General features: G+C 42.2%; 1 protein-coding gene across 1 annotated transcript; it reads left to right on the plus strand.

The window, feature by feature from the left end:
* The first annotated feature begins 356 nt into the window (after positions 1 to 356).
* adra2a (adrenoceptor alpha 2A) lies at positions 357 to 2879 on the plus strand. The gene is made up of 2 exons (XM_064962066.1): positions 357 to 662; positions 802 to 2879. The coding sequence occupies exon 2, from the start codon at positions 1062 to 1064 to the stop codon at positions 2319 to 2321; it is 1260 nt and encodes a 419-aa protein (XP_064818138.1). The 5' UTR covers positions 357 to 662; positions 802 to 1061; the 3' UTR covers positions 2322 to 2879.
* The last annotated feature ends 10797 nt before the right edge of the window (positions 2880 to 13676 follow it).

Genomic DNA, 13676 nt, shown 5'->3' on the forward strand with positions numbered 1-13676 from the left:
ACATTGGTTATTTTACCCTATAGGCTAACTATTAATCTTAGGCTAAAGCCAATGTTAACTGGTCAATAGTTTACTGCTTAGTAGGCCTAGCCTATAATTATTTACCATTGCCTATGAACCCCAGCCCCTTTCGTTTTTTTCTATATCGTTTTAACAGTTTTAGAATGGTTGGTGTGACAATAAATGGTGCTTAAAATGGGTTGGTTCGTGAACGGAATGGAGTTGGCGCGCGCCAAGTAAATAAAAAGCCCGTGTTTAATTTCCACGTGGTGTAGGCTCCGGGTGCTGCTATAGCAACGCAGTTCTGGGAGGTTGGGGTTATAAATAGAGGGCGTGGCGGATCTGAGTTTGGAGCGGCCAACAGTAGCATAGTAGGGCGATAGTCTCCACTGATAGAACCGACAGTGGCAGCAGGAGCAGCAGCCACAGGATAACGTGATTACGGCTCTATTAGCTCTCCGCTAGTGAGACAGACTTAGATACGGAGCTGTGCAGAGGAAAACTGACTGTGAAACCTTAGCTCGCGCTCGTCCATGGAACACAGAAGAGATGCGTGAGAAGCCAGCTGATTCGGGTAACTGACCTGCATGAAGAAGTTGCTCACTGTCCATTCTATTGTCGGCCACTCAAAAGGACCCAAGTGACACAGCACAATGCTTGAGGTAAGAGTTATATTTAGTGTGTACCTGCTATATTCTTGGAAAGTATAACTGGAGAGTTATGTTGTATTTGTGTAAATTGACACTTAAGGCATCTCCAGTTCCTGCTAAAATTCTTACTTCTGCACCTCCTATTTTTCAGATGAAGTGACAATCAGCAGTATTCAACCTAAACTGTTCTTGATCGACCAACATGCAATGGAGCGAAAAATAACTAAAACAAAAACACTGAAGAGTCCCACACTCTCACTTTCCAGTCTTCCAGTTGCAAACTACATGGTCTCCTGGATGACATTTGCTGACCTTACATGATTGGATCCCTGAGGATCTAAGGAGAATCAATGGCGGGGTGGGATAACATGACGAAACGTGACCAATGAGACTCTTACAAGCACGACCATCATGAGCAACATGACCAATGAGACCATCCTTTGGGGTCCGCCCTATAGCCTCCAGATCTCGTTGCCCCTAACGATCCTGGTCGGGATGCTCATCCTATTGACAGTCTTCGGCAACGTCTTAGTGGTCATCGCTGTGTTTACTAGCCGGGCCCTGAAGGCCCCTCAGAACCTCTTCCTGGTTTCGTTGGCGTCGGCGGACATTTTGGTTGCGACCCTGGTCATTCCCTTCTCCCTGGCCAACGAACTCATGGGCTACTGGTACTTTGGTAAAGTCTGGTGCGAGATCTACCTTGCACTGGACGTTCTCTTCTGTACGGCATCCATCGCCCATCTGTGCGCCATTAGTCTGGACAGGTACTGGTCAATCACCAAGGCCATCGAGTACAACCTGAAACGGACACCGCGCAGGATCAAGTGCATCATCGTCATCGTGTGGGTCATTGCCGCGGTGATCTCGTTCCCGCCCCTCATCAGCATGGAGAAGGAGAGCGATAAAGAGGAGGGTCCGGTGTGTAAGATCAATGAAGACAAGTGGTACATGATCTCATCCAGTATCGGCTCGTTCTTCGTGCCCTGCATCATCATGATCCTCGTTTACATCCGGATCTATCAGATCGCTAAGAAACGGACGCGGGTACCACCGGGCGACCGCAAACCCAAAATGGCGGCCACAGTGTCGCCGGTGACGGGCAAGAAGGAGAACGGAGCTGGGGGAGTCGGAGGTGACCAACACGCTTGTCACGAGAAGCTCAACGGAGAGCAAGGAGACAGAGAGGGGGATGAACACAGAGGAGAGGACGAGAAAGAAGGGGAGATAAACGGCGTGGACATGGAGGACTCCTCATCGTCTGACCACCAGGTCAACAACCCCTGTTCTATCAAGAAGAAGAAACACACGGCTAAAACCAAACTGAGCCAGATCAAACCAGGAGTGGACCACCTGGCGCTGCCTAAACTGGTGGTGAGACAGAGCTCTAAGGGGAGTCGATGGAAGGGGAGACAGAACAGGGAGAAACGTTTCACCTTCGTCTTGGCTGTGGTCATTGGAGTTTTTGTTGTTTGCTGGTTCCCCTTCTTCTTTACCTACACTCTGACGGCGCTCTGTGACTCGTGTTACATACCTGACACACTGTTTAAATTCTTCTTCTGGTTCGGCTACTGTAACAGTTCAGCCAATCCCATTATCTATACAATCTTCAACAATGACTTCCGGAGATCTTTTAAAAAGATTCTCTGCAGGGATAACCGAAGAATGGTATGATTAGACTTGGGACTTTTTGGTTGTTTGTATGTTGTTTTTTTTAATATAAATTGTTATCGTGCATGGTCGGATCCGTGGCTTTAAACAAATAATGTACCTACCTGTGACAAAACATCTACATGTTTTATGTTGCAAAGCCTTTTGGGCGAAAGACTAAAACCCACTAGAGTACGTGCAGTAAAAGCAAATATTGTTTTTCCAAAAGGTCGGCAGCACTACGCCACACCACAGCTTGGAAACCAACTATCCTGTGAATACAGACTTTAAAAAAGCTCAACCATTCCAGCCACGTTCATCCAACATTCAACCAATGTTTTTCTACAGTTTTGTGAATGTTTGAATCACAATATTGGATAAACGTGGCCAGGAGTATGATACTATATGTAGTATTTTATGATATGTTGATATGATGTTGAAATAATTGTCTCTTTCTGAGCCACCTTGGTGTGTTCTATTCATTGTTATTGAAACACACGGCCATTTCATATGATATCAAGCCACAACTGGGAGAATGGGTTACCATAGTTATGTTAAAGAATAAACATCTCTCAATGACCATTGTCATGGTTTCTGAACTCTTATATGAAGGTCAACTCTGAGATGACAGCATCACAATAGTATACGTGGTCACACACAGGGTAACCTAGTAGTTAGAGTGTTGGACTAGTAACCGGAAGGTTGCAAGTTCAAATCCCCGAGCTGACAAGGTACAAATCTGTCGTTCCGCCCCTGAACAGGCAGTTAACCTGTTCCTAGGCCGTCATTGAAAATAAGAATTTGTTCTTAACTGACTTGCCTAGTAAAATAAAGGTAAAATAAAAAAATAAAAAAACACACACACACAGAGCAGTGTTACTTCTGATGAAAATCATAATAAATAATAATAATAAATAATAATAATTTTCAACATAGCCTAGCAGCTGTAATCAAAGGAACAATGTTAATTCCCAGTCTGTTCAGACTGACACACACACGCACACACACACACACTGGTAGTTAGGCAGTTATGAGAGCAGGTCTCATCTATGTTGCAGAGTAACGTATCATTTAGAGTTCCACGTACCGCCGCCTCACGCATCATTAAACCCAGGATGTGGATCTAGCTGGCTCATCAAACCAGAACCTGATAGACTGGTCATGGGCAGAACACTCACAAACAAACACACACCCTCTCTCGCTCTCTCTAACTACTGAGCTCACATTTAAAGAAGACATCAAATGAATGTTAGTCTAACCCTAGCTATGAATGTTAGTCTAGACCTAGCTGTGAATGTTAGTCTAGAACTGGCTATGAATGTTAGTCTAGAACTGGCTATGAATGTTAGTCTAGCCCTAGCTATGAATGTTAGTCTAGCCCTAGTTATGTTAGTCTAGCCGAGCTATGAATGTTTGTCCAGACCTAGTTATGTTAGTCTAGCCCTAGCTATGAATGTTAGTCTAGTCTTAGCTATGAATGTTAGTCTAGCCCTAGCTATGAATGTTAGTCTAGACCTATCTATGAATGTTAGTCTAGCCCTAGTTATGTTAGTCTAGCCCTAGCTATGAATGTTAGTCTAGCCCTAGTTATGTTAGTTTAGCCCTAGCTAAGAATGTTAGTCTATACCTAGCTCATAGAGGAGCACAGCATGGTTTTTAAATGCCAATATCGTCTGTGTGAAGATATTGGCTATGTTCCCTCATTTTCAGGCAGAGAAACAGACCATAGACTTTTTTGTAGATTTTTACTACAAACAAACCACCATGCTCTGTGTTCGTTCACTTGGGCCACATAACAAGAACCTCATATGAATCAGCTCAACTAACAGAACTGCTGGTAAGTCTACAGCCCTCCCTACACACACACACACACACACACACACACACACACACACACACACACACACACACACACACACACACACACACACACACACACACACACACACACACACACACACACACACACACACACACACACACACACACACACACACACACACACACACACACACACACACACACACACACACACATCCCTCATGGTAATAGATCAACAAACCTGAGTGCTCATTTGTCACCAAGAGGGCCCAACCAATCAAAATAAAGGAATCAATGTCACCCTCTTTCCTGCCATCTCAGACATATCAATTGAAGTTAGGAGGAGATGCTGTGGAGCTGGAATCACATTTGACCTGACTGCCTCACTGGTGATGTTGTAATACCGTATAGTGGAGGAGGGAAATGATGATGAATCCAACACACCTGTGTAATATTCTGACCTCCAGTGCACTTTCAGCAAAAAACATCAGCTTTTTCAAGGGGCCTACCCAAACATACCAAACAATATCATCGGAGCAGAATAGGGCAATATGATTATGGGCATTGGTGTGATGATGAATTGTACAAAGCTGAAAAACATACGCACATCCAGGTACTTTTCTCAGGTACTGGAGTTGTAGGCAAACTAATGGACAACAGGAAGGAAAACGCTGCACACTTCTGCTCATGCTCCCAGGTGATATTTATTAACAACAACGTTTCGACCCTTAGGTCTTCACCAGGCATCCATAACCCAGGTGGGGGTGAAAGGCCCTATATATAGGGGCAGTACTCAGTGACATCACTTCCTGAAACAGGAGGTAAAATAAATTATAACATAGTTTCCCAATATTAACATGCAATGTATCAATATATATGATCATACACAGGGAATGTGATCAATATTTACAGTAATATACATACACATACAATATTCAATTAGGATTTTTTTTAACACAGTTTAGACATATTGAAACTATAAAAACGGTTTCAAGTCAAACTCGTCATTAAGGCCAAGAGGAGACAGTGTGTTGAGCCTGTGGATCCAGAAAGAATCCCTTTGAGGAAGTTTCCTCTCAATGTCCCCACCCCTGTGTGACATCTTGACCATTTCTATTCCAATGTATCACAGAGAACTAATAGGAAGTCCAGCATGTACAAAATGAGCAGCAACCAGGTTGTTTTGTCTCACCTGTCTGTGTGTTGCTGCGGTGCTCACTGATCTGTGCCTTAAGGCTTCTATGGGTTTTCCCTATGTAAGACAGGCCACAACGACATTTCAACATGTAAATAACATTGGTGGACATACAAGTAATCAGGCACTTAATCTTAAATCTTTGGGGGGGGGGCATTTGTGAGTTGCATTTGTATGTGAAGCTGCATTGAGCACATCGGCCACATTTGTAATTACCCTCCGGAACCTTGTCCAAAAATGTTTCCCTTTCCTCTGGTGGGTAAATCAGATTTAACCACAATATCTCTCACGCTTGGGGGTCTTTTAAAAACCATACGTGGGGGATATTTAAAATAGGTTTCAATTGTGGGTCAGTATCAATAATGTACCAGTGCTTCCCGATAATGTCCTTAAATGCCTTCTCCAATGGTGAGTATTGGGTAAGCATGAATTGACTGATAGTGAGATTTTGAATAAGTGGATGTGGATGATAGCTGTCACCACTAAGGAGGGTAATTCTGTCCATAGGTTTCCTATAGAGATCTGCAGAGAGGGAGGTTTTGTCCTGAATAACCATCACATCAAGAAAACGGATTTGCAATAGGTCATAGTTAATGCTGAAGTGAAGGTGTTCATTCATAGAGTTTAGGTAAGCATGGAATTCCAAAAGTTCTTCCTGGGTGCCTGTATAGATCACAAAAATGTCATCCAAATATCTACGAATTAGGAGAATATTGGAGAGAAAATGGTTACGGTCTGGATTCAGCACCACCTGTTTTTCATACATACCTAGATACAGGTTAGTATAAATAGGAACATAGTGCTCCCCATCGCTGTCCCTTTGGCCTGGAGGAAGAAGTCTCCTCTGAAGAGAAAATAGTTGGAGGGTAGTGCCAGTTCAGCCAAGTCCACCATACAATTGGTGCTGGGTAGAGCATTAGGGGGACGTACATTGAGGTAGAACATGAGGGCCTCTTGGCCGCCCTGATGGGGGATGTTAGTATATAGACTGGTAACATCAAAAGTACACAGAGTAGAATTTTCAGGTACAGTTGAAGTCGCAAGTTTACATACACTTAGGTTAACAAACAATAGTTTTGGCAAGTCGGTTAGGACATCTACTTTGTGCATGACACATGACACATGACACATGCATGAAGTAATTTTTCCAACAATTGCTTACAGACAGATTATTTCACTTATAATTCACTGTATCACAATTCCAGTGGTCAGAAGGTTCCGGGAAGAATGGGACAAAATTCACCAAACTTATTGTGGGAAGCTTGTGGAAGGCTACCCAAAATGTTTGACACAACTTAAACAATTTAAAGGCAATGCTACCAAATACTAATTGAGTGTATGTAAACTTCTGACCCACTGGGAATGTGATGAAAGAAATAAAAGCTGAAATAAAATCATTCTCTCTACTATTATTCTGACATTTCACATTGATAAAATAAAGTGGTGATCCTAACTGACCTAAGACAGGGAATTTTTACTAGGATTAAATGTCAGGAATTGTGAAAAACTGAGTATAAATGTATTTGGCGACGGCGCATGTAAACTTCCGACTTCAACTGTATGTGGTCCACGGATTTTTAAAAATGGATGAATTGTAAAAAAATAATAATAATAATTAAAAAATAACACAGAGAGAGAGAAAGAGATACATGAATGTATTTGGCTACCTGTGTTTTCCACAATGAGAATGTAGTCTACGTGGTGGTTGAATGCCCCCCAAAATGTTGATGATTCATCTGATTTAAAACCTGTTATTAACTTCCAGTTAATACCTATTATTAAATATGTTAGCTTAATAACGGCAACAATCTATTTGCAATTAGTACTGTTTGTACACTGAGATTGTAGCCTAGAGTTTGGACATACCAACAATAGGTCATGGTAACCTTAATAATAATCTCCATGACAACTACATTATCATTTTTTATTAGATTTAACCTTTATTTAACTAGGCAAGTCAGTTAAGAACAAATTCTTATTTATAAAGATGGTAGCTACTGTATTCTAGTCTGGGTGAACACATAAAGCTATTATTCACTAACTGGAATAATCTATTTGATAATGGATTGGGCTGTATGTCCAACACATGATGAATATATGCCAACACCAGTTTATGGTTAACCTTAATAATAACCTTAATAATCTCTTTGATAAATACAGGGAAATGCCAAAATAAGGGAAACACTTGATTAAACGAGGGATACAAAGTATATTGAAAGCAGGTGCTTCCACACAGGTGTGGTTTTCTGAGTTAATTAAGCAATTAACATCCTATCATGCTTAGAGTCATGTATAAAAATGCCCAGTTGCCCATTACTGTGGCTACCACGGCTAGAAGAAGAGTTCTCAGTGACTTTGAAAGAGGGGTCGCAAAGGAGCATAGGGAGTATAAAGTGTGTGTGTGTGTGTGTGTGTGTGTGTGTGTGTGTGTGTGTGTGTGTGTGTGTGTGTGTGTGTGTGTGTGTGTGTGTGTGTGTGTGTGTGTGTGTGTCAGTCAGTCACCAGATCTCAACCCAATTGAACACTTATGGGAGATTCTGGAGCAGCACCTGAGACAGCCTTTTCCACTAAATGATGGAATTTCTCGTGGGAGAATGGTGTTGCATCCCTCCAGGAGTTCCAGACACTTCTAGAATCTATGCCAAGGTGCATTGAAGCTGTTCTGGCAGCTCGTCGTGGCCCAACTCCCTATTAAGACACTTCATGTTGGTGTTTCCTTTATGTTGTCAGTTACCTGTATATGATAGTACCATAGAAATATAATGATTATCTATTTTAAATGAATAGATCTATCTTTCTATGGATAGTACTATATTAGGCTGGGTGTATTGTATACCATGATGCCAAATTCCCTAAACACAGATTTCCCGGAAAACTATTTGGGTGGACAATCTATTTTCCAGAGCTCATTATTACCGAACGCAATTATCTCTCATCCTCTCACAGACTAACAGAGGACATTTGGGGATTTGATTATTGAACCTTCCTGCCATTCTGAAACACACACATGCACACATTCATACACACACAGACACAAACTCTAAACAGACACACATACTCAGCCGTTATTTCTCTCCTCTCTCTCTGTGCCATCGATGGAAACAGGAAGATTTCCTGTTCACTCTGATAAGAGACGTAAAATTGATGTTTTCAGTCGCTCACAGTTGCATTAATGAGGCTTTAACAGAATACAGCAAAGACACACACACACACACACACACACACACACACACACACACACACACACACACACACACACACACACACACACACACACACACACACACACACACACACACACACACACACACACACACACACACAGAATCATAAAGGAGATTCTTCCCATGAACAAACGTCAATCATGGATATTACTGTAGAGTATATTATATTATAGGGTTTAATTCTGATATAATAATGATAGATGATTATAACAGTTATATTAAGACCCATTCCTATTGGTGCTCTCTGGTCCAGTGTTCTGGGTGTTCATTCCTCACTGTGTGAGGGCATACAGTATAAAGACTGTTGTAAAGGAGGGACAGAGCTTCACTGGGTTCTCAAATTCATGTTCAGGGAGAGATATTATTATTTTAATCTGAAGTCACATTGAGTGGGTGATGATGGACAGCTTGTGGGTGTGTGATGGAGATTAGACCTAAGAACTCTCCTATTTGGCAGTCTGTAATGGCATTAAACATAAACTGACATTTTGATCCAGAAACCATTGTGGATACGGGCACCTGATATGGTTGTCTTATGATGAACACAGAGGTGGTGAACAGTAGGTGGTAAAGGCTCTCTGATTAACAATGTGACTGAACAAATACATTGACAGGAAGCAGTGTTGCCAAACATAACTACTGACCTTAATTCATCATTAGGGTTAGACTGACTGTCACGCCCTGACCTTAGAGAGCCATTTTATTTCTCTATTTGGTTAGGTCAGGATGTGATGTGGGGTGGGCATTCTATGTTGTTTGTTTCTATGTTTTGTCTGGGTATGGTTCTCAATCAGGGACAGCTGTCTATCGTTGTCTCTGATTGGGAATCATACTTAGGCATCCTTTTTTCCTTTTGGTAGTTGTGGGTAGTTGTCTTCATTTGTGCATGTAAACCCTTACGGAGTTTCACGGTCGTTTTTGTTGTATTATTGTTTTGTTGGCGACATTTGCAAATAAAGGAAAATGTACGCTCACAACGCTACACCTTGGTCCATTCCATACGACGGTCGTGACACTGATATTCATAGCTAGGACTAAAATAACACGTATAGCTAAGTCTAGATGAACATTCTTAGCTTGGGTTAGACTAACATTCCTAGCTAGGGCTAAACTATCATTCCTAGCTAGGGCTAGACTAACATTTCTAGCTAGGATTAGACTAACATTCCTAGCTAGGGCTAGACTAACATTCCTTGCTAGGATTAGACTAACATTCCTAGCTAGGGCTAGACTAACATTCCTAGCTAGGATTAGACTAACATTCCTAGCTAGGGCTAGACTAACATTCCTAGCTAGGATTAGACTAACATTCATAGCTAGGGTTAAACTAACATTCCTAGCTAGGGCTAGACTAACATTCCTAGCTAGGGCTAGACTAACATTCATAGCTAGGATTAGACTAACATTCATAGCTAGGGTTAAACTAACATTCCTAGCTAGGGCTAGACTAACATTCCTTGCTAGGATTAGACTAACATTCATAGCTAGGGTTAAACTAACATTCCTAGCTAGGGCTAGACTAACATTCCTAGCTAGGGCTAGACTAACATTCATAGCTAGGATTAGACTAACATTCATAGCTAGGGTTAAACTAACATTCCTAGCTAGGGCTAGACTAACATTCCTTGCTAGGATTAGACTAACATTCATAACTAGGGTTAAACTAACATTCCTAGCTAGGGCTAGACTAACATTCCTAGCTAGGGCTAGACTAACATTCATAGCTAGGATTAGACTAACATTCATAGCTAGGGTTAAACTAACATTCCTAGCTAGGGCTAGACTAACATTCCTTGCTAGGATTAGACTAACATTCATAGCTAGGGTTAAACTAACATTCCTAGCTAGGGCTAGACTAACATTCCTAGCTAGGGCTAGACTAACATTCATAGCTAGGATTAGACTAACATTCCTAGCTAGGGCTAGACTAAAATTCCTAGCTAGGGCTAGACTAACATACCTAGCTAGCGCTAGACTAACATTCCTAGCTAGGGCGAGACTAACATTCCTAGCTAGGGCTAGACTAACATTCCTAGCTAGGATTAGACTAACATTCCTAGCTAGGATTAAACTAACATTCATAGCTAGGATTAGACTAACATTCCTAGCTAGGATTAGACTAACATTCATAGCTAGGGCTAGACTAACATTCCTAGCTAGGGCTAGACTAACATTCCTAGCTAGGGTTAGACTAACATTCCTAGCTAGGGCTAGACTAACATTCCTAGCTAGGATTAGACTAACATTCCTAGCTAGGATTAAACTAACATTCATAGCTAGGGCTAGACTAACAACCCAAAAGGCAGACTATTATGTATCAGGCATCTACTATGGTGGGAAATGAAGACAGCAGCTGACAACTTATGATAAGGCTGAGGACTGCTGGCAGAGTTAGCAAGACAGAGGAAATGACTATTCATTAGTTAAAGGACCAGTTTAGAAAATGTATTGTGGAAACAGAATGGATGTGATAATGAGGATTCAGGAAGTCACTGAGAATGGAATGGATGAAGCAGAGGGGCGCAGATGAAGGATCCAGAGGGTTGACCCTGTAGAGTTTGGCTTGGAGTCTCAGGTAGACGTTCCCGTCAGGCTGTGGTAGTAAGGCTGCTGTGGTGATGACAATCCCCCCCCAAGAGATCCTCGGAAGAACCTTATAGATACTAGCTAGACGGATGCAAAACCTTGATCAGGCTCGTAACATGCAGTGTCATTCAACGCAACATGAACTAGACTAACATTCATAGCTAGGGCTAGACTAACATTCATAGCTAGGGCTAGACTAACATAACTAGGGCTAGACTAACATTTATAGCTAGGTCTAGACTAACATTCATAGCTAGGGCTAGACTAACATAACTAGGGCTAGACTAACATTTATAGCTAGGGCTAGACTAACATTTATAGCTAGGGCTAGACTAACATTTATAGCCATGGCTAGACTAACATTCATAGCTAGGGCTAGACTAACATTTATAGCTAGGGCTAGACTAACATTCACATAACTGTAAACTCTCAGGCAGAGATTGTATTGCCAAAGAATTCCTTCACATATTTCAAACCAGACGCAAAGAGATTCAGGTTCACAACCAACAGGTGTGTGTGTGTGTGTGTGTGTGTGTGTGTGTGTGTGTGTGTGTGTGTGTGTGTGTGTGTGTGTGTGTGTGTGTGTGTGTGTGTGTGTGTGTGCGTGCTTGCATTGTGATGAAATTCCTGGCTATCCCCGTCCATAACACCCTAGCAAAACTAAAACCTACTTGAAGGTAACAGCGCTCACTGTTGCCCCTAGTGGCTGATTTCCACGTAATCTCCTGACGTCCTCAGATGGATGGACGTCGAATACTGACTTGTACCGTGAGCTACCGGGCTGGAACAGATACCTACAGAAAGCATCTCTGTGCCATTTTATTGGGGTTGAATGTAATGGTGTTATCTTTCATATTGGAACCCGACACCTTGATTCTGTATCTGTTATGTTGTTAGAGGAAAGTTTCCTATCAAAGATACGTCTCTTATACTTCCTACTGAGATGCATTGTGATCATAACTCATTTCAATCTCCTGTTACACACACACACACACACACACACACACACACACACACACACACACACACACACACACACACACACACACACACACACACACACACACACCTCGCCTTTCCTGACACAGTTGAAACAGTCCGTCTCTGTCCTAATCAGACACAGTCTGCAAATTTACCACGGTAACTCTTCCTCTCCATCCGTTGGTTTATAATGAATCTATACACCAGCCTAGCGCTCCAGTCTCCAGCAGAAACAGACCGGCCGTAGGGCAGTTTGGCAAATGCCAGATGGGCTGGTCCATTGTTAGCTGAGTGTGCCTGTCTAAATAGTTTTTTTCTTGAGCAGAATTATCATTATTTGGCTAATACTGGGGGCCTTGAAGAAAACCATGGGCCATTATGGGGACCTTGAAGAAAACAATGGGCCAGTGTGGGGGCCTTGAAGAAAACAATGGGCCATTATGGTGGCCTTGAAGAAAACAATGGGCCAGTGTGGGGGCCTTGAAGGAAACAATGGGCCAGTGTGGGGGCCTTGAAGAAAACAATGGGCCATTATGGTGGCCTTGAAGAAAACAATGGGCTAGTTTGGGGACCTCGAGGAAAACCGGTGTGTTAGAAATGCCCAGGCCGATTTCTGGTCCCAGTCCGTCTCTGGTCTCCAGCCCATAAAGCATTATATTATATTATATTATGCACATCTCTCCTGTCATTCTCTCTCCACAGTCTCTATGGGGTTTTTTCATTACTGGTACCTACTAAAAGAGAATGCTAGAAATTAATGGAATGCCTTCTTATCCTATTAGAACCCAATGGCCTGTGGAAAGTATTGGGGGCACACACACACACCACTTCCCTCTGTCATCGCAATGCGTCATTAGAAGTTTTATACATTTTTGCATTTCTAGAAAAAAATCATGCCGGTGATTCATAAATGCAGATTTTTTTATACAACTGCATTTTTCTATGAGTATCTTGTTGTAGCTGGAACCTGATGCACCTGAGGGAGGGATGTGTGTGTTAATGTGTGTGATGGACAACAATCAGCCAGGAGCAGAGAGCTCTTAATGGGATGACATGAATGAAACAGATATTGTGAAGTGGCAAACAGATATTGAAGAGGGCCAACAGATATTGAAGAGGGCCAAGCGTGTCATGATGAATGTATTATTCGACAAATTAGATATTTTCACTCATCTTTGGTAAACTTTCAAAAATTATTTTACAACATTGCTTCATTTCAACTGACACTGTATTTTTTGTGCACGTTATGGGGAATAGGGTGCATTATATAGGGAATAGGGTGTTACTTGGGGTGCTTCCTAGAATGCAATTCAGGCCTCTAGTCTAGGTCAATATATAGTAGGAGGAAGATAGCCTTACTGTCATAGTCTGACTCACTACCTGTATGTCAGTTGGGATAGTGCCTTGACTGCGTGTTGGGCCCTAGCCTGTCAGAGATGTCTTCATGGGCCTGTTCACAGCCCCACAGTGTAGGAGGAGGATACTAGAGGATAACCTTCCTTTCACAGCCTGTGATTTACTACCTATCTGTCTGAAGGGGGGCTCCAGTCTCTCACTCATTCAATTACCACT

The sequence above is a fragment of the Oncorhynchus masou genome, chromosome 5 (assembly GCF_036934945.1).
Source record: "Oncorhynchus masou masou isolate Uvic2021 chromosome 5, UVic_Omas_1.1, whole genome shotgun sequence".
Classification (NCBI taxonomy): Eukaryota; Metazoa; Chordata; class Actinopteri; order Salmoniformes; family Salmonidae; genus Oncorhynchus; species Oncorhynchus masou.